The following is a 20,723-nucleotide window of genomic DNA, read 5'->3' as shown; positions in this document are numbered from 1 at the left end:
CGTAAATCCCATTCTCTGAACCAAATATTCAGGGACCTGAATCTAGTTCTCAAATCAATCACACTCTGTTTACAAGTTTACTCTTTCTGCGAAATACATTCTCCCTCACTGAAACACACTAAGCACTCTGGTGGTGCTCTTTTGATGCATCATGGTACCCACAGGTGGTAGACATTAAACACAAGTGGAGCACATATACTATTGCTTACACACAACTCAAAATAGTTCACACTTGTGAATGCTACTGTATGGTGATGCCAGTAAAACCCAGTTGAGAGTGCACAGGCAGTTCAGGTTAATTTGGGGTTTTAATACCAACAATGGATGGAAACCAAATGAGGCAGATGACTGGAAGAGAGTGTGTGAGGAAGAGCGTGTGTGAGAGGTGGTGTTTGAGGAAGAGGAAGAGAATAACCAAGGACAGTACTGTTCAGATGAGATTTGTGCAACTGTGATGTTTACCATGCCCCTGTGTATGGAATGGCATTCAATACTGTATTGCTATCTGTACAGTTCGCCATATCTGTATTACTGAGTTGTGAATAGAGGTTGGCATCACATAGTACCTCACAACACAATACTGTCAATACCCTGCCAGGATATACAGCGATTCTGACAATTAATACATTGCAATAAAATAATCTATGATGCATCACAATAACTAACTGACGAAGAAAAAATACTCTGGGTGTAGTAAGCAGTAAGTAGGTATTTATTCCAAGTAGAACAAAGTGCGTAGAGTCCTTGCACTGTGTGCCATTTTCTCCCTGTAAATTTCATCTATTTCATCTCACATTTGATAAGCACCAGGATCTGGAGCTACATTCCCTCTGTGTTGTGTTTTGCATTGTTTTGGATATAGTGTGTAATGAATGCTGAGTGTTTTACTTTGGACTGGCTTTGCGTAGGATCTGAAAACAGTGTTTGGTCTTGAGCACAGAGAGACAGAAGTTCTGTTAATGCAGTTTGAAAAATAGTTTTTGTGTTCTGAGAAAAGGGTGAAAGATTCCAAGAATAGTGCTTTAGTGTGAAAAAACACTGCCAAATAAAGTTATCTGCTAATCCTACAACCAACTTTAATCTGCAATGCATATTTTGCATTCTGTTAAATTTCATGATGTAACTGATGAAGGTTTTCAGAGGATTACAGAATACGGCTTATTTTTACCATCTAACTTTCTTTCAGTTAAACAAATTCAAAGCAGTGGGCTGAAAGATGTTGAATAATTTAATTTTTTTAAAAGCATTTTCCCCCCACAAGGTTCATCTCCTTAATCCACCCCAGGGAATTCATCCACACAGAATCAGGCTGGAGTCAGCAGTCCAGTATTTCAAGCCTCTCTGCCTTCACCCAACATCACATAGAACCTGACCACACAGAGACGTGAAACATCCTTCTGACTTTGGATACTCTGGACAGACATCATGATGGAAAAATAAATGCTAAAGGATCAGTTGAGAACTGTGCATTCAATTTGCAAGTTTTCCAGAGGCTTCTCTCAGTCCCACTGATGAACAGCGGTCCTTTTCTTGCTTCTGGGGGTAATGGAAAAATAACAGGAAGTATATAAAGTCACTGAGATCCACCCATCATGTGTACGAGTTAGTTCAGCTGGCCTGATAACCCCATCAGAGGTCACATGGATTATAACGGCAGAAGTAACATGACAGGATCCGGAAAGGGAACTTCCTGCAGACACACACATGCCCTGGTTTTTGACCCCTCGAGGGCGCCATCTGAGGCCCAGGCCGCTACATCACTTCTTCTTGCGGACCACCGTCCATCCGTCGTCGACCTCAGCCTCATCTGGGGGCGGGGCAGGGAGGTTGGCCTCGTGGGGAGGTGCGTGGCTCGAGCTCGTCTGGGCTGCTCCCTCACACTCCATTGCCTTTTGGGTCACCGGAAAAAATGACAAATGTAAAAGTATGAGGCAGAAAGAAGGTTTAAGTCACTGGACAACAAGTCTTTATGACATAAAGGCATGGCACATTCGAGAGCATTGTACACGGTATTGGACTTACAGCATACTACACAGAAATCAGAATCACTTAGTCTGATGTGTGAGGTTTTCCCCCCCCTTTTTTTCAGTTTTCACAAAAATGAGACCGAAGGTCACAATTTCTCAGCTTAATTAGAACTACGCAAGAGAAGCCCTTCTATCTTCTCTTTTTATAGTATTGGCTTCTCATGGACAAACATTGAAAATGAAGTTTGACCCCTGAGAATGTTTGAATGGAAATCAGCAGCACGTACCTCTGGAACATCCTCATCACTTTCTTCTTCCTCTTCTGGGCTTTTGACGGCAGTGGCCTTCACCCTGCCCGTGCTCTTCTTCTTCAGCTGGCTTATCTGACTCTTCACCTCCTCCACTTTACCTTGCTGACACTGCTTGAACATCTGACAAACCTGCTGTGCCACCTACTTAGCAGGAAAAAAGATATATATTCACATTACTGGGAGAAGTAGCAGAGTAGAGAATACCATCAATAGAGCCGCTTTGCCCTGAATGCTTGTAACTGATTAGCCTACATGGTAAAAACAATTAACAAAAAGTATTGCAATTTAAGTTCTTAAACTGAATGAAATTTGTGAAGACAATTGTTTTGATTAGCGCACCCCAGGTAAGCTTCCATCATCCACCATGGTATCAAACTCATTATTCATCAACTCTGATATGAAGTCCTCCACTTCATATTGCTGCAGATCACCTGCCAATCACAGGGAATACAGTAAGTAGAAGTGCAAGAAAACTCTAGCAGAGGAATCTTCTGAATCTGAACATATCTTTTTTCAGGTAATTCATTTCATTGCATCACTTACTGTTATCGTGGAAATATTGCTGTACAGCATCCACCATCCAGTCTGCTTTCTGCTGGCTGTAAACGCCTCCAAAGCCGTTGTCAACAGCGATCTGATGCAGGATCATTACACGATTTAGGAGAATATCAACATTTCTGCATTCTGACTGCATACGGAATGTCCATTCTTCAGGTGTAGGTAGGCTAAATTGTAAAGGAAACTTGCGGACTTAATTGATTTAGGATACTTTACAGAAACTTAGTAACTTGAGTTGAATGACTAGCTTGATTACAACCACACACATCAACCACACACAATTATAATCCAACATCTCATTCAACGTTTTAAATGCCCAAAGGTCCAGCCAAAAAAACTAGCAAGTTCGCTTGGTCGCTGGCCATCCCTAATATTATGTTTGTGGTCGGAAGAACGTTAACGTTAGGCTATTGGGGATGCTAGCACATTAGCTTAATCTTTTCAGGATATTACAAAGGAATTACAAAACTGTTCGCAGTTGGGTAAATATCTGCGATACCTGCATCATGTACCCAATATTGAATGACAGGTACTTACTTGAAGCACAGGCCATGTTTCCAAAACAGCTCTTACACCTTCGGTAAACACTTCACGTGTAGATGTCAGGAGCGCTGCCATTTTGGAATGACTTGGAAGACATTACCAATCAACGAAAGTAACTTTGATGGCAAGGGGTGAGAATCAATGCAAGATGTAATCAACCCCTGTCCCTGTCCGTTTTCATCCCGCTGACGCATGTTGCAGGTGTTTTGTGTAAGCCTGTCCTACCTATTTCTAGACACACACACACACACACACACACACATATATATATATATATATATAATTTGCCTGAGTGAGCTTGTATAGCCTACATTAGGCCTTTTTCTTTTAATACAAGTCCTATTTTTTGTACTTTGTTTTCCAATGTTTAAATAGGCCTAGGATGTGTAATTTACTGTGTTGCTCTCCTAAGCGTTTTATTTTTCTTCTGGATGTTATTTGTTACTTTTGCTATTACTGTGAGGTAAAATTGCCTTTGTGTTTGTGCTGTAGCCTTAATAAACTTGTTTGCTTGAATATTAGTCTATGTCTCTATGTGTGGTCTCATACAGAACATTGAGAAATATGTTAGTTTCAGGCAAGGGTGCTGTTCCTTCTGCCCACCTCAGGAATACTTGAGGAGCATCTCATATCAACATTGAGAAGTTCTATCTAACTGATAGGTAAGTGTGCATAGCTCAGGCCTACTTCAGACGACAGTAGAGTTCAGGAGGATGTTATTTGAAAGTACATTTATCCATACTTCCACAAAGGCAGTGTAGCATTTCTCCAACAAAAACTATTTGACTGATACAACAAACATAAATGTTTCTTGAGAAATTTACACATCTTTATTGAACTATATACGTCTTGAATACACTGAATAAACAGGAATTTACAACAATTACATATTCAAGATGTCTCTTACTTGGATCCAAAGTATGTGATTCCATAACAGCTAGTTATATTCTGCAGTGACTTGGAAGAAACTAGCTAAGGATCACATAGCAAGATATAAGCTTTAGCACATATCTGGAAGAATTATACCATGCAAGGTTGCAGATAACTTTGGTGTTGACTCAGTAAAAGCCAATGGCAGTCCACAAACAAAAGCTGCTCACAGTACACACAAAGGAGCAATCGCAATAGTGTGTGATGTAAAGAGTATGGCTGCTGTGATATTGACCAAATGTGAGCATCATATGTCCAACTGTCTTGTACATATACTACTTCAAACAGTCGACTTGTTGAAAATAGCCTGTCATATGAAAGACTCTTGCATGTTGAATATTATCTGTGGATTTCCAGCAAAAGTCTGGATTTGTGAGGGATAGACTCTAGAAAAGTACTTCAAACACACTGCACCATGTGTTCATTTGTTCCCATCCAAATCATATAGAACATGTCAATGATGTTTCTTTATTTAAAACTGCATTTTTTTTGCTGTTTGGTCTACCAATATTTGAAAGTAAGGCTACAAATTCCAAAAATGTCAATTTTTGAAGGCACTTTCCTTTTTAGAATATGTTAAAAATGTTATGTAATTAAGTGTCTGGGAGTGTTTCTAAAGTATAATTTTGTCTATCAATTTTCTAGAAATAGGGAGAAATACATCATTTGATTCTATACATCTTCAGACAGAAATACTATGTATGTCTGAAGGATATATGCTGTTTAAACTGAGCGTGCCTTATAAGCGAGTCTATACCTCATTAGAGAGGGCTCACTATTATCAGTTCCACTTCAAGAATTTACAAATCCTAAAAGACAATGCATATATAATATAATCATATCTGAAACACTCAAACATCTCTTAATATCTTCTCCTAGACTTGGATGCTTCACAGTGGCACAATTGAATGCAGTGTTATTATGAAAGAATTTCAATGGTGCAGTAGTAGGCCTCCATTCCAGAACAGATCTTAGTTAGGAACAGTCTAAACTGTGAGTAAAGGACCACACAAGCATGAGTTTTGGCCAACGATTGTATTGCCTGAAATTGGTTTTCACATTTATCCTGATTCATGCCAACCATACAAACATAGTATTTCCAGCTGTGTAGGTGTACATATGCCTTTGAACGTATTTTTTACAATTATTTCTGGGTGGTGATATTGTGATGGCGAGTTCTGTGAGATTCAGTGCAGCCACATCAGTTTGTACAACAGTCAGTCAAGTCATGATTATTGTAGCCTTTTCTTAACAGCCATCACGCAACAATTATCCCTCACACTAAACAGTTCTTTCGCTTAAATCAGTGCTCTCGCTTAGAAGAAATAAAACTTGCTTTGGTGGATATGATGATCTATTGCCATAAAAAACATCGGATTAGCTCTTGCAGTTATTCAGAATTCTCTCCAAAATGAACTTTTTTTGTCAGTGTTTATAGGTACCAAAGATAACCCCACAGGTTCATCCTGAGCAAATGCCTTTTATCTGACAGAAAGAGAAAATCTGGCTTCAGAAGTTGTGTTGAGTGTCCTTCACATGAATGGCAGGAAGAGAAGCCTGGATGGCCGACTGAGAAAGGCGTCAGCCTCTGAAGAACTGCCCAAAGTGAAATGTGCTTGTACATCAGATATTGCTTTGCTATGTGTGTGAGTACCATTTCTGAAACTATACATATGTACAGAGTTTGCAAATTTACACAATATATCCATGCACATCTCCCTTCTTATGTAGTCTCTCTCTCTCTCTCTCTCTCTCACACACACACACACACACACACACAATGCCATTGGGATATTACAGAGCTACGTGAAAAGCAAGAGGCAACTGAACAGACGTCATTTCAAGCCCACATCAGTCACTTTCAGATTCCTTTGACATGAACAAGATGAACCTCAAATAATACTGACTATGTGTCATACTAAAAAGGCTGCCCCTTTATCTCACTGCACAAAAGAAACAAACCCATTTTATCCATATTGAAAGCTTCAGGAATTTACCTTGTATTGGCTCAGAATAACATCTCTTGTCAGTTACAAAAAACCCCATCAATACCTTTCCAAATCAAATGCAAAATGGACTGCTCAATATGTATATTAAAAAAGACTGAAGGAATTCAGTTTTTTGTGTGCTGCTGGCTGCATTCATTCATTCGGTCTGTGTATAGGGTCCAATTGTCTGGGACCTAGTGTTATTTTAGTGTATGAAAGCCTTAGGTTCACTGCAAATCTTGGGAAGGTTCTGGTTCAAAGGACTGGTTATTGCGTCGTTCAACAGTTATTGCAATACAGAACAGGACGGGAGGGGAGGGGAGGCTATCCCCACAACTGCCATTGGCCAGTTTATGAGCCCTTCCATGACAATGCTTTCCAATGCAGAACTCCTGATGAAAGCTTACATTACTAGTACAGCCACTTTCACCACTGGAAGAAAGACTATCAAAATAAAAAAGGAAAAAATTCCAAATATCTACACCTGTTAAGGATTCCTAAAAGAAGTAACAATTATTATTTTTCTGTTTAAAAAATAAGAACACAACATCATCAATGATATGACTATAACAAAAATGATATCCTTATTTTTTTAAAAAAATACATAATCGATAAAGAGGTTCCTCTCATTGCACAGTATTCTTTTCTGTTCTGCAAAAAAACATTCTAAAGGCTATTTACAACGTACCAGTCTGCCACCATAGAACACCGCCATGCACTTTCACATTTCCCTCGTTGACATACACATACGTACGTACACACACACACACACACACACACACACACACACACACGCAGACACACACAAACTAATCACGTCATCGGATGGGGTCACAATTCGCACCAAACTAAACACAGGTTCAAGGGACTCCATAGAATTGCTAGAATCGTCAGTCACTGAAAATGACCACCTGTATATAAAACTGTCTAAAAACATAAGGAAGTTACAAATAAGAACAGTATCTTTCTCTATCAAGTAGTAATCAAGGGGGTCTTGGACAACAGTGTTGAGCACTGATATCAAGGGCAGCTCAGGGACAACAACAGTATTGAAGCTTTTTGACTTTGGTTTCTTTTAAACGGTTGATCTGTTATTAGACCAATAGGGGGTCAGTTGGACGCAAACCTATCCTGCTGACTCCAGGCATAGTGCACATGGGTTGGTACGTCCTGAGACAGAACATCCCCCTCCACAAGTTACACCACCTGAACTGAAATGATCACAGACAGGGCCGGAACAGAATACTACGAACCGGCCCCGACCCCTCTACTGCTCCCGCCTAAACAGTCCTCAACTGACTCCCTGTACCGCTAAAGATTCTGGACGCTGACGCAGGCTATTGCTGTGGGTGCTATGAAGTGCATGGCGTAAGCTCAACACATAGACACCTGCAAGTACTGTTGGAGTCAGCACAGCGAAGAGAAGGGGTGTGTGTGTGTGTGTCTATAGATAGACCATGCGCTGCATTTAAACTGACTCCAAAACGACGAACCAAAAGGAAAGAAAACAAATGGTGAACAGAGTGAGTAAAACCCAAAAATCCATCAAAACAATGCAGGCGATAAGTACATACTGTGAGACAGACCAACAGAGTTCTGTTGAGCTTTACATAGAAAGTGATGTAAAATTGTAAACTTGGAAGGTAGATGACAAAACAGAAAGATTCTATTACAAAATAGCATCCAGGTGGTGCTGTGCAAGACGCAGGTGCACTCTGGCCCAGGAGGGGTGGTGGGGGTGGGGGTGTAAATGACTGTCAAACCAGCAAAAGGACAGTGGAAGACTGATATGAGGTGTCCCCCAGCTTCATCTTAATACAAAATGACATTCAACAGCACCTGCTCTCAGATTTCAGTGCCCATATGATACACAAAATGTTTTTTCCTTCATTATAATAATTACTGATTATAGGGAAAAAATACATACTCTATTGTCAGAGGTATTGCTAAATACTTTGTGTTATTTGTTCTTTGTGGTTAATCTAAACAACCCTTTTCCCCTCTAAATTCTAGTGTTCATATCTGGGCCTGTAAAATTTGTGATGACAGAATTTATGATGCGAGAACTGTAACGTCGAGAACTGTAACATTTGAAGGAGTTGTAAAAGTCCTTCCTTGTCCAACAATGTCCAGACAAATGGACAGCAATGACAGCCTGACTGGAGTGGTAAACCTCGGTTAGGAAAAGAAGTGCATATTATATTAAAGAAAAAGAAAAATCAATGTCAGCATTTCAAATGTAAACATCTAGTGACCCCGTCCACACTAAAATGCCACAGGACCAGATAATTAGTCAGAAAATCAAAAAAAAAAAAAAACAAAGATAAAGTTAAATTAGAATCCCTTCATCACATCACACGTGGAAATGTCTCGGCTCGTCCTTTCCACACGGGCGTCCCATCTCTGACCAGCTCCCCACGCTCAGAAGAGCAGACTCTGCCGCCGAGATATGCTGTTCACTGCAGGGGAGAGAGGGATGAAGAGAGAGAGAGGGGAGGAAGACAAAAACAGGAGAACACTAAAATTAGCATCGCAAACTACTTTACTGTGAATAGTCATCCACATTATGGTATTCCATATCACCATCATCAATCATAGGCATCAGCACAACAGTCATCATCATCTCTTCTGCATTGCATGTCATCAACCTTGGCATACAGCACATCACAGGGCAAGAAGGGGGGATACCCTCACTATATCACAACCAATCACATTATCAGGAGAGGCCAGGCAGCAGACAGACATATGGACCCGTAAGCCCTGTGATATGAGAGAGTGGGAGTGAGAGAGAGAGAGAGAGAGAGAAGAGAGAGAGAGAGAGAGAGAGAGAGCAAGAGAGAGAGCAAGAGCGAGCAAGAGAGAGAGCAAGAGAGAGCGAGCGAGAGAGAGAGAGAGCAAGAGAGCGAGAGCGAGAGAGTGTTGACCAGATTGTGCCCTTTCGAGAGCTGTGATCGCAGATGGCCGCTGCAGCTCACACTTTAGTCGTCAAGACCAGAACGTTCCGGAACCGGGGCGTTATGTGCGTCACCGGCCCCAGCTACTGCTGTAAACCTCTGCTCTGCGCTCACCCTCCAGGACCAGGGCATTACAGTACATTTATTGTCCAGAAGGGGGCACAATAGTGCTCCTTCCTTTCAAGGGGCATCAGCACAATATACACGAAGCAGTGCTGGGCCATATGTTCTATCTATATACAGTAGATGATAATAATTAAATGTAAATAGATATGGCCCATGTTAACAGACAGACAGACAGCAGAGCAGAGCAATACAAGAGTGGCTACACTGCGAGTGATGTCATTTAATCTGAGTAAGTGCATGTGTCTGTACAGGACAGTGTTGGTGCAAGCATGTGGGTGTAGTGCTTATTCCTCATCTTCTACAATGTGGTGTAGAGTGGCTGACTCAGCAAAGTAAGAGTGAGTGAGTGTGTGTGTGTGTGTGTGTGTGTGTGTGTGTGTGTGTGTGTGTGTGTGTGTGTGTGGGGGTAGATGAGATGGGTTTTCTGTTACAGGGTGACTCACTGCCACACTGCATTCCATTACCACGTCACACACACAGGCTCAGAAATCCATGGGAGATGCGTGCCAAATCGGCCATTTTCCAACACGTTTTCCATGTATTCACAAGTACGTATTTAAATGCACAGCGCTAACTGAAAAGTAAAGAGTCCTCTCTGTTACAAGAGTTTTACAAAATGACCATCTGTCCCACGGTTCATTTCCCGTTCTTCCATCTGAAGCTCCTTTCATAATTGAGCGCCAGATCTACTGTATTAGCGCTGGGTTATGCTGCAGGTTTCTGGCCTTGCGGTGACCTCCCACAGGGTGGGTTTAGTCACAAAGACCTGGCAACCCTCATGTGGAAACACGACATGGAGCTGAGCTGAGCTTAGCGCTGCACGTCCGGCCAGGGACAGCATATGGTGGGCCTTTTTTGTTTGTTTGGCTTTGTTTCTAAGAATCACTGCTTTAGTTTCATCACAATCATGTCAACCAGCTAATAACAGCCTCGCTCCTTCCCTGGTATCACATCACTAGTGTGAGGTCATCTAAAGCTAGAAAACAAGGGCTCATATGGAGGGAGATATGCGTCCTCCCACTGTATGGAATAGCAATTTTGCCGAGGTCAAATTACTTTTAGAAGAACACTATACAGATAGATTCATTTCCTGGACACCTCTTATAAATCCAGTACAGATGCTGATCTTCATATCAGATGGATCACATGTTAAAGCATGCCACATGTGTTTTCACACCAAAGGGGGGAATAAGTCCAAAGCATTACACAGACTCCATATCATTTTCTTCTGATGCACAACCTGTGGTTTTATCAACACATAAATTCTACACTACAGATTTTCCAGACACACTTTCTGTTGATCTAAAAAAGTACAGCAAGCCACTTGTGGCCATGGCTTCTCTAACGTGAACAGTTCTAGCAATGAAAATGCATAACCTCCCTCTGCTGCTACATCCATTTGCATAAACCCATCTACTGTGCAATGATGACATCCAAATGCATGTGCCGCCAGTGATTTGACCATTAGGCCTGGACTCTGTGCCCTCCCCGCCTGCGGAGTTGAATAATGCAGAGCACTGTTAGAATGCGCCTCCGTTATAGCTATTGATCGGCAGTGTGGGCCTGGGGGGCATCATATCTTAAGCAGTATTACAGGGGGGCCGGGAGGAAGTGTGTGTGTGCAAAGTGAGAGAGAGAGAGAGAGAGAGAGAGAGAAAGAGTGCATTCTCTGCCTCTCAGGAGCCTCTGCAGCGACACTGGCTCATCTGTGGTTTCTAGTCCTTATTGGTTCCCTTTTTGCATAATCCATAATGGTGCACAATTTGGCAAGTAAAGATGAGTGCTATATGACTGATTTCTGAGCATCAGTCAATCTTATTTTGACACAATACACTTATTCAGTTTGTTTAAATAAAATGGTTATGTTGGTCACCATTATTTCTGATATGTCTATGCTGCATAAGGTGTGTATGCTGTTGCATTAACATTGCAAAATGCACACAACTGAATAACTGTAATATTCTGTACTCAAAGGCAACGGGAATGTCAGTCCCTCAAACTGACAGAGCCAAGTAGTGTGTGTAAAAAAAGACACAAGTTGTGCGGGTGAACAGTTTCAGTTCCAAACATTTTGAAGAGTGCTTCAACAAACCAAAAATCAAATCAATCAATATCTAACTCTTTACCGTCTGACATCCTAAGAAAATGGCTCTAGAATTTACACGTTGATCTAGTTCTGCAGGCATGATACATAGACAGCCTGTCCTAATACCTCAGCAGTGCTCTATTTTGGGGACTTGTGTTTACATTTTTTTCAGACTCAAAATGTAATCTGTGTCAACACCTCACACAATCAACAACACTCACAGAATCCACAAGACTCTTTTCCGCAGTCCTTCTGATTTCCATCACTATTACATGGCTAGGAGCATTCAGATCTTTAGCAATGTAAGAATTTGCCCAAGTCTCAGCTATGAGGGTGATGCTGCCCACTCCAACTGATGCCGACTTAAAGACTCAAAGAGAGTCGAATACTATGGAGAGGCAACAGTCTGCTTATCCCAACATCTAAACACACAAACGCTCTGAGAAGTGTGTGCATGTGTTTTGTGGATTTCTGCTAGCCGACAGAGCAAGGCTGTGTGCTTTTTAGTGTGAGGCGCCGCCACATGTTCCTGTTTTCCATCTCAGCCTAGCACACAGCTGATCCTCAGGAGGCCTCTCCTTCACGCCTCGCTTGTTTGGGAAAACGGAAAATAAATAAATAAACTAATAAATAAACAAACAAGCAAGCAGGCATATGCCTGAAGACTGATGCCAATGCACGCACATACACACACACACATATACATATATATATACATATACACACACACACACGAGCACACACTTCATATTCCCAGCAGTAAACGTGCTGTGGGACTCTGCAGGGGGTGGAATGGACCGCACATCATAAGACAACAACAGAGGAACGGTTATGGCCACCTGTGGACACCTTGAGTGTGGGCGGCATACTGTATTTACATGGCACACATACCACACACACACACACACACCCATACGGTAAGTGTGGAACTTCCAACATATTCCTCACTTGTAAATACACAGTATGTTCCCCTTTGGGGGGGTGGCCAATCCATAACATTGTAACATTGCAGGAGCAGACATGACATCGGGGGGGGACAACAACAACGACGACGACGACGACGAGGACGACGACGACGACGACGACAAGGGGGAGGGAGGAGGCAAGGACAGTTAGAAGGAGAAAGGGGTGGTGGGTCGCCTCCTTGTGAACACAAGTCAGTGACGCTTTAAGTACCTAAGGAGTGCCGGAACCTTATGCATCTCTGTAAGAGCTCTGAAACATAGTGACGTGACGGAAGTTATGGCGTGCGCCTAGAACACGAGAAAAGCATTCACAACAGCAAAAATAAACTATTAGCCTGATCTCTCCACCAAACCCAGTCACAGACAATAAGCAAAACAATCACACTCAATCCCACTTGTGACCCTACGCGACCATCTCAGGAAAACAATGGATATGATGAGGTTCAGGGACAGAACATAAACAAACCGGTGTGTATGAACATGCTATGAGAACAAATTAAACCAGTGTGTAAAGATATGTTATGAGAACAAATTAAACCAGTGTGTAAGATATGTTATGAGAACAAATTAAACCAGTGTGTATAAACATGCTATGAGAACAAATTGAACCAGTGTGTATAGATATGCTATGAGAACAAATTGAACCAGTGTGTATAGATATGTTAGGGGAACAAATCAAAGTGAGGGGGGAGACAGCAGGCAAAGAGTGGGGGTGAAATATGATGCAGAGGGCGGGGCGGGCGGTGGAGTTAAAGTCGTTGATCAGAGGGACCGTGCGGATGATTGGAGATCGGGTCCTTATTAAACATTCATGGAGATGCTCTCGACTTAATTAATGACACTGAGCACAACCACTCATCTAACCGCACAGCCTCTCAGGGGGATGAGATGGCAGAGGAAGGGGAGAGAGAGAGAGAAAGAAAGAAAGAAAGAAAGAAAGAAAGAGGAGGATGAGATGAACGCTGCTCTTTTGAGTACCCCGTTTTATTCTCCACTAGCTCAACAGCACTTCTCTCATTCCATCGGTATGATGGCAAGATTTATACATAAATAACCGATCACATAGAAAAACACATGCAATTAAGTTCAAGGCATGCAGTTAAGTACTAGGCAAGAAAGGGTGCTTTGCTAGTATTACAAATTCACACATATTTTATGATTGAACAAACATTTACAGTGGTCACAAAGGGCCTGATAATAAAATTTACACATTTACAAAAGTATGACAACGATGCTTACACAAGTGAATTTATTTCCTAACCGTACAACTGCATGTCAGAGGTATTTTTAAGACCGAATGATAGATACCAGGAGTTCACAAAGTAAGCATATTTTTAAAAGGCACACATCCATCACTCACACACTCCCCAGCCCAGAGATCAGTGTGACCCTACGGAGTGAATCATATGTATGTCCAGAGGGATGTTCTAGACTGGAGACTGCTGCGTAAAGAACTCAAACAAAGGCCTCACCTGAGTCTGACAGGGAGTTGGTTCGCATTCCTGGCTCCTTCTCCAGCTGAATGTCTTGAAGTGCAAATATAGATGTAGCTGTGGAGTGATCAGGCATATTATCAGCCAGGAACTTGGATCAAAAGGCACAAAGACATGCATGTAATAGCACAAAGGCAGCGTATACAGAGCATGCAGACAGTCAGTGGGAGTAGGACGCATTATATAGAGACGATGTAGTGAGGAGGATTTACCCAATCACTGATGCTTTTGTTACTGCAGAGAGTGGGAGTAATATATCTGTGTGTGTATGTGTGTGTCTGTCTGTCTGTCTGCAAGCCTGTGTGTGTGTGTGAGAGAGAAGTTTTTAGAAGTCACAAAGTCAGTCATTTCATTTCAGTCAAGTCAGGTCAGACATGATGGAGAGAGCTGGATGTATCAGTGTTATCAGACAGATCTGTAAGAAGACTGATGGGGACAGCAAATGATTAGAAATCCGAAAGGCATAGATAAGCACCAGTATGAATGTGCATGCTTTGAAAACACACACAGCATATGTGCAAGTGCCTTGGTGTATGTGTTGGTGTTAGGAGTGCAAGTGTGTAAACCTACAGTCAGGCAGTGTGATCACTCTGTTTCCCAGGCTGTGGAAGTACGGCTGCCTCATGGCCTCCTCAGCAGAGATGCGCTTCCTCCCCTCAAACTGTGGACAGCACAAACACACACACACACAGCGCACTCAAGCTCAAATTTCTATACCAACACACACATCACACTAATTTGCTTACAAACACAAATACCCATAGGGTGTGTGTGTGTGTGGTAAACATGGTGTTGGCTATTTTGTGGGTCTATGGCTGAACAAGCACCCCAGGGCAAATTAAATACGTAACTGCACTTTCTTGGGGTGTGGGGTGGGGTGGTTGGATAACAGGGTCCATACACATGTCATGTTTGTCTGCCTATAGCAATACTAGCCTGTACTCAAAAAATGAAACAATCAAATCTCCTATATATGACCATGTATATGTATATCATAATAACATTTCCTAGTAATTATTGAAAACAATAGAAATGAGCTCCTCACCTGCAGCAGCTTGGATAAAAGATCCACTCCTTCATTGCACAGTCTGAAAAACAACACAGAACAGAGATGACAGCCGTCATTTTTGGAGCATATTTTACCCTACTACTGACAAAATGCTAATGTTCATAAACCATCTGCCATCTCAGTAAGCTGGAGGCAACACACAGAAACCATCTGCTTTATCAGTGAGTATCAGGATGACACACACACCTCTGGTAGTAGTATTTATTGTTACCTAAGGTCTCCTTTGCATAGTAATATTTATTGTTATTTCAGGTCTCCTCTGCACTGTGGCTTGAAAGTTATTCCTCATTTTGTAAGTGACGTTGGATAAAAGCGTCAATATAAATGTCTCAATATAAATGTAAATATAAATATAAATAGTCTATAAATGACTCAATATAAATGTAAATGTAAAAACACAGACGACTGAGCTTTAGAGAGGCGTGGTCACCTGGGCGTGTGGTTGTGAAGACAGTCGGCACGGTAACGGGGGTAATTATACGAGATGAACTCTTCATTGGAGGTGATTCCAGGCCAAGTCTCCTCTGTGGGCGTACCTGAGACAGGTGGAGAAGCCATTAGAGGGGGGAAGGGTAAAGGAGAGAGCTCAGACTCCGCCAAGAAAAAGGTTAGAGCGGGATATGAGAGAGAGAGAGAGAGAGAGAGAGAGAGAGAGAGAGAGAGAGAGAGAGAGAGAGAGAGAGAGAGAGAGAGAGAGAGAGAGAGAGAGAGAGAGAGAGAGGAGAAAGAGGAAGAGCAGACACAGAGACAGTGGGAAGAAATAAATCAAGATGTAGTAGGTACAGTCTGCTTCTGCTGAAAATTTTTTGATACTTGAGCTCTATGGATCATAAAATTATACTGCTTCCATCCATGCTCCTGAGAGAATGTGTTGATTGGTTTTCACAGTGTATGGCTTGCTTTGAGTCACTTCGTTTCCCATCTACAGACATAGGACTACATATGGACACCAGAGGTTCTTTTGACAGCACACATACAACGGACATCTAGAATGAGGATAGAAACTGCCAGAAAGAAAGCAAATAGAGGAAAGAGGGGAGCATTCAGAAAGGAAAGGGGAGGAGGGAGCAGACGAGGTTAGAACCTGAACAGACAAGGAATGATGGGAAAGAGAGAGGAAATCAGAAGTGATGACAGGGTAGGGAGCGAAAGATGAGAAGAGAAATGAAAGAGAAAGAAAAGCAGTGAAGTCCAGAGCACCCATGTCTCCAGGAGAGAGTAGGAGTGGGGAGGAGGTGGCGGCTGTCTGGGTGGTTGGGGCAGCTGCAGATAAGAGGGCATACCTAGCAGTTTGAAGATAAAGTGCAGCTCCTCCTCCACCGTGGAGCCTGGAAACAGCGGCCGGCCCGTGGACATCTCATAGAAAATACAGCCCACACCCCTAGACACACACAAAAGCACACACACTGTCAATATACCTGCAAAACACCAGTACACACATGCACGCACACAATCATGCACACACACACACCACTTCCAGTCAATCCCTATGCCTTTAAACTCACACCATCTAACACAGTAACACACCCTTCTTCCAAACAAGTATCTCCTTACACACACACACCCACACACACACCTAAACACAGGGGGAAACCTTTTTTCTTCAAGCCATCTTCGTACACAGATCTCACACATGAAAGTAGTTTCTAGAGCAGCACTGCTATTTGGTGTGTGTGTGTGTATATGTGTTTGAGTTGTGAGTCTTACCACATGTCTATCTGGGTTGAGTAGTCGGTGCTCCCCAGCAGGATGTCTGGCGGACGGTACCACAGAGTCACCACCTCATTGGAGTAGGTCTTGGTGGGAATGGACTTGGCCCGCGCCAGGCCTGCAACAGTCCGCAAAGACCCCCACATTAGACACACACACACGAGTCCAAAGCTCTCCTGCAGCCCATAATTAAAACCCGACCGTCACATCCAAAGACAGCCTCGACCCAAAAAACACAACTCGTGCGATGAGAGCTTTAGATAGTGTCTAGTCTGCACAAGACCAAAACACTGAGCAAATCAGGGATAAGAGAACTGCTAACACTACACTTTTTAAATGTAGAAAACCACACGCTCACTTTAGAATACTGAGAACGAGAAACTTAATGTAGAACACAGTACAATACTGCTCAGCAACTCAATAACTCATAGAATAAATGTTCTATGATTCTGGAATAGTGTATAACATTACAGACATTTACTACATGTATCTGTATGTATGTATGTATGTATGTATGTAAGTATGCATGTATCTATGCATGAGGGCACTGGACAGGAAAGGGTTTCCTCTGACCACTAATGAGGACATGGACACATGGGGTGGAGGCGTGAGAAGAGAGCCGTGGTGACAGCAGTTGCTGGGCTGCCGCTGTGTGTGTGTGTGTGTGTGTGTGTGCGCAAGTGAGTGAAAGTGTGTGTGAGCAGGGCGGTACTGACCAAAGTCAGCCAGCTTCAGCTCCCCACGCTCGTTGATGAGCAGGTTCTGGGGTTTGAGGTCTCGGTGGAGGACTTTACGCCTGTGGCAGTAGTTCAGCCCACGCAGGAGCTGGAAGAGGAAGAGCTGCAGAGACAGACACAGAGGGAGGGAGAGAGAGGTAATCATCCACAGGGTCAGGGTCAATCAAGGGTTTAGTGGACCTGAAAGACTGCTCAAAAAGCACGGATTTAAATTATCCAGTGGGGGGGGGGCGCAACAGCTGGTCTAGATTACCTTCACATTGTGCATGTGGATGCAGTTACCACAGTCATCCAGATACTGCTTCAGGTCCTTGTCCTGGGCGGAGGAGAGGGGGGCAATGGACAGAGAGAATAAATGACAGGAAGAAAAGAAAGAGCAAGAAAGAAAGACGGTTTGTTCATCAGTCAAAATGGAGGAGGACTAGACATCATCTGCTGGATTCTGATGGCTGAATTATGCAAGCAGCTGCCAGTGTGCATTTGAGTATGTGTGTGTGTGTGTGTGTGTGTGTGTGTGTGTGTCAAGTGCGTAAGAGTGTGTGTGTCCCTGTTGGGCCACATTAGTGTCCGATGTTCTCAGACCCCTGTCTGTGTGTGTGTGTGTGTGTGTGTGTGTGTGTGTGTGTGTGTGTGTGTGTGTGTGTGTGTGTGTGTGAGAGACTGACTGACTCACCAGGTACTCAAACACCAGCGTCAGGGACTTCTGAGTGTGGATGATGTCATGCAGAGTCACTATGTTGGCGTGTTTGAGGTCCTTCAGAAGAGACACTAGAGTGGACAGACAGACAGTAGAGAGGGAGACAAAGACAGACAGAGAGAGAGAGAGAGAGAGAGAGAGAGAGAGGAGAGTGAGTGAAATGGACAGACACAAAGGAAAGAGTGAAAGTCAAAGTGAGACACAGTAAAAAGGACAGCAACCTTCCTCAGCTCCAAGGTTGTTATCTGAACGACTGCCCACCACTCTTGGGACAGGGGGCCTGCTTTGGTTTCGCTCGGGGACAGGGCTGTGTGTGTGTGTGTGTGTGTGTGTGTGTGTGTGTGTATTTTAGCTACAACTCTGCATTAGTTTACAGTGACAACACACTGCGGTCAGCGCATCTTTATGATGGTAATGAGTGTATCTGACTGCGTGATCAAGTGCGTGTGAGTGTATATCCTGCACTTTACACATTCTTTCCAACAAGTTTGCATCTTTTAGTCAATTAAGGTTCTATTAACTAACGGACAATCCAGGAAATCCAGTGGATAAGATCATTCATTCCAAACTTAATTTCATGTTAAACGATGTAACAAAAGATAAAAGAGTAATTCAAGTAGACAGAATTGACAATAATCCCCAGCAGTGAAGCTCATGGATTCATTTTTTAGTGCATCAAGCATAAGTATTATATTACCAAGAATTGTTTGGTGGAATATTGCGGTGTGTGTGTGTGTGCGTGCGTGCGTCTATGTGTGCGCAGATCTGTGTGTGTATGTGTGCCTCACCCTCTCGGATGGCAGTGCAGGGTGCCCCCTCTTCGTGCTCCAGTCGGATTTCCTTCAGAGCCACCAGGTTATCCGTCAGCTTGCTGCGGCCCTTATACACAGTGGCGTATGTGCCCTGGGTCAATACAAGCACAGATGTTCATATAAAAATGTGAGTGCACACACACGCACACGCACCACACACGCACACACTCTTCCCCTGAGTCTTGAGGTTCAACTTCATAAGGTATAAATGGCAGAAAGGTATTCCTTCTGTAATTGACCTCCTCACCTCTCCAAGTTTATCCAGCTTGACGTAGGTCTCCAGCTTCCCAAAGCCAATTTCAGACTGCAAAAACAACCAAAAATGTGACCATTATTACAGGAGTGCATGGAAAGCAACTAAACACAAACAAAATACAAATGAAAACCACAGTCCTACTTCAAAACGCATCTGGCCAAACTCATGTGACAATTTACCTAATTTGTGGGGGAGCTATTTTCATGCATGGCTACATTACATAAGTTGCAGAGGAGGGATGCTACCAACCTCCAGCACAAGTCCACAAGAAAAGTGTTGTTGCTACTTACTGCCCTTACGGCATGCTTACACAACAATGCTATTCACATCGGAGAGGGAAACACTGAACAGGAAACAATGGGGGGAAACGCATATATAAATGCATACAAACAACAAAAGGATGCTTAACCTTTTTATAACGACTGAAAATGTGAGGAAGCCGATGATAAAATAATCTCTCCATCCGAGGTTTCAGAGAGCAAGTTTTCCTTATACTTTAAATGGAGACGGGCTGAGGAGCCGAAAAGGATTCGAGACGGCAGACCCCCCCCACCCACAACACCCTCCGATATACTGTACATTGTTTTCTCAGAGAGAAAATGGCTCCTCTGATTAGGAGGCTTATCGAAGGCTCTTGCCTGTCGGAGTGTAAATGGCTACACGCTGCTGATAAGTGCAAAATGCTGAGAATCCTTCAGCGGCAGGACACCACGGCGATGAAACGTACGCGGGACACACGAGGGATTAGATCAGTACAGGAGGGAAGCACGACAGATTAAAGGAAGAGAAAACCAGCAACGCAGAAAACAAGCCAGAGAGGATAAAAAGACAGAGAGGTGTGAGGAGGGAGGACAGAGAGGTGTGAGGAGGGAGGACAGAGAGGTGTGAGGAGGGAGGACAGAGAGGGAAATGGGGAAGCAGTGGGGAGGGAACGAGGGGGGGGAAGAAACAGGTGCAGAGGGAGGAGAGGAGAGGAGGGAAAAAAGAGCATGAAGAGCTCAAAAGGAGGAAGATGAAGTGGATGGTACAGAAGACAGACAAAGACAGCAGGAAAGTAAATCACAACAAATAGAGTTGGAGTTTGGAGACAAGAGTTTTTCCATCAGAGAGGGAGATGAAGAGAGAGCGGTAGGTAGAGCGAGAGAAACACTAGAGAACATGACCGAAAGGCATGTAGAACGAGAGCAGAGGCGTGGGTTCTGTACCAGAGACACTCTTCGGAGCCGTCGGCTCAGGGGCTTGTCAAACAGCGGACTGTTCAGGCTGAACTTCTCCAGGTAGCCATCGGGAAGCCTGATGTCTGCCGGCAACGACAGACGCTTATTTACGTCCTAAAAAAACAACAAAAACAACATTGTTACAACGGCACTTAACTTGTTGCAAAAACAGCCCCTCCAGCCTTGGCAGCTGGCACAAGCCTGAGAAGCCGTGCCAACAGACTCATTTTGAAAAGAAGACTCCGCATAGCAGCCGGGAGAAGCCACATGTCTGCTTTCATCTGCTCTCAACCAGCTAGCTCTC

General features: G+C 43.2%; 2 protein-coding genes across 5 annotated transcripts in view; both read right to left on the bottom strand.

The window, feature by feature from the left end:
• Positions 1 to 1,215: 1,215 nt before the first annotated feature.
• tsr2 (TSR2 ribosome maturation factor) lies at positions 1,216 to 3,482 on the bottom strand. 2 transcript variants are annotated; one of them, XM_048241008.1, is made up of 5 exons: positions 3,374 to 3,482; positions 2,822 to 2,912; positions 2,618 to 2,709; positions 2,255 to 2,419; positions 1,216 to 1,889 (listed from the first exon to the last, which is right to left on the bottom strand). In XM_048241008.1, the coding sequence occupies exons 1-5, from the start codon at positions 3,452 to 3,454 to the stop codon at positions 1,758 to 1,760; spliced, it is 561 nt and encodes a 186-aa protein (XP_048096965.1). In that variant the 5' UTR covers positions 3,455 to 3,482; the 3' UTR covers positions 1,216 to 1,757. The 2 variants fall into 2 exon arrangements, with proteins under 2 accessions (XP_048096965.1, XP_048096966.1); XM_048241009.1 differs by having other exon boundaries at positions 2,822 to 3,003; positions 3,374 to 3,459.
• A 1,847-nt stretch (positions 3,483 to 5,329) lies between these two features.
• Positions 5,330 to 20,723, bottom strand: part of cdk16 (cyclin-dependent kinase 16) — a 25,373-nt gene continuing 9,979 nt past the window's right edge. For all 3 annotated transcript variants that reach the window (XM_048240997.1, XM_048240998.1, XM_048240999.1), the window contains 13 exons: positions 20,408 to 20,533; positions 19,194 to 19,250; positions 18,923 to 19,037; positions 18,111 to 18,205; positions 17,691 to 17,753; positions 17,417 to 17,540; positions 16,698 to 16,818; positions 16,274 to 16,371; positions 15,421 to 15,526; positions 14,967 to 15,009; positions 14,492 to 14,582; positions 13,901 to 13,978; positions 5,330 to 8,756 (listed from right to left, as the gene is read on the bottom strand). In XM_048240997.1, coding sequence (XP_048096954.1) covers positions 8,719 to 8,756; positions 13,901 to 13,978; positions 14,492 to 14,582; positions 14,967 to 15,009; positions 15,421 to 15,526; positions 16,274 to 16,371; positions 16,698 to 16,818; positions 17,417 to 17,540; positions 17,691 to 17,753; positions 18,111 to 18,205; positions 18,923 to 19,037; positions 19,194 to 19,250; positions 20,408 to 20,533 — 1,155 coding nt within the window. In that variant the 3' untranslated portion in view covers positions 5,330 to 8,718. The remainder of the gene's footprint in view (positions 8,757 to 13,900; positions 13,979 to 14,491; positions 14,583 to 14,966; positions 15,010 to 15,420; positions 15,527 to 16,273; positions 16,372 to 16,697; positions 16,819 to 17,416; positions 17,541 to 17,690; positions 17,754 to 18,110; positions 18,206 to 18,922; positions 19,038 to 19,193; positions 19,251 to 20,407; positions 20,534 to 20,723) is intronic.

Source organism: Alosa alosa, chromosome 4, assembly GCF_017589495.1.
Source record: "Alosa alosa isolate M-15738 ecotype Scorff River chromosome 4, AALO_Geno_1.1, whole genome shotgun sequence".
NCBI classification, from domain to species: Eukaryota; Metazoa; Chordata; class Actinopteri; order Clupeiformes; family Clupeidae; genus Alosa; species Alosa alosa.
The sequence above is the reverse complement of the archived record's forward strand: the minus strand, read 5'-3'. Positions and strand labels throughout refer to the sequence as shown.

Coding starts and splice junctions, on each gene's coding strand:
- tsr2 (XM_048241008.1), bottom strand. CDS start 3,454: ATGGCAGCGCTCCTGACATCTACACGTGAAGTGTTTACCGAAGGTGTA. Junction 2,913..3,373: donor AAACATGGCCTGTGCTTCAA/GTAAGTACCTGT, acceptor ATCCTGCATCAG/ATCGCTGTTGACAACGGCTT. Junction 2,420..2,617: donor ATGATGGAAGCTTACCTGGG/GTGCGCTAATCA, acceptor CCTGCTAAGTAG/GTGGCACAGCAGGTTTGTCA.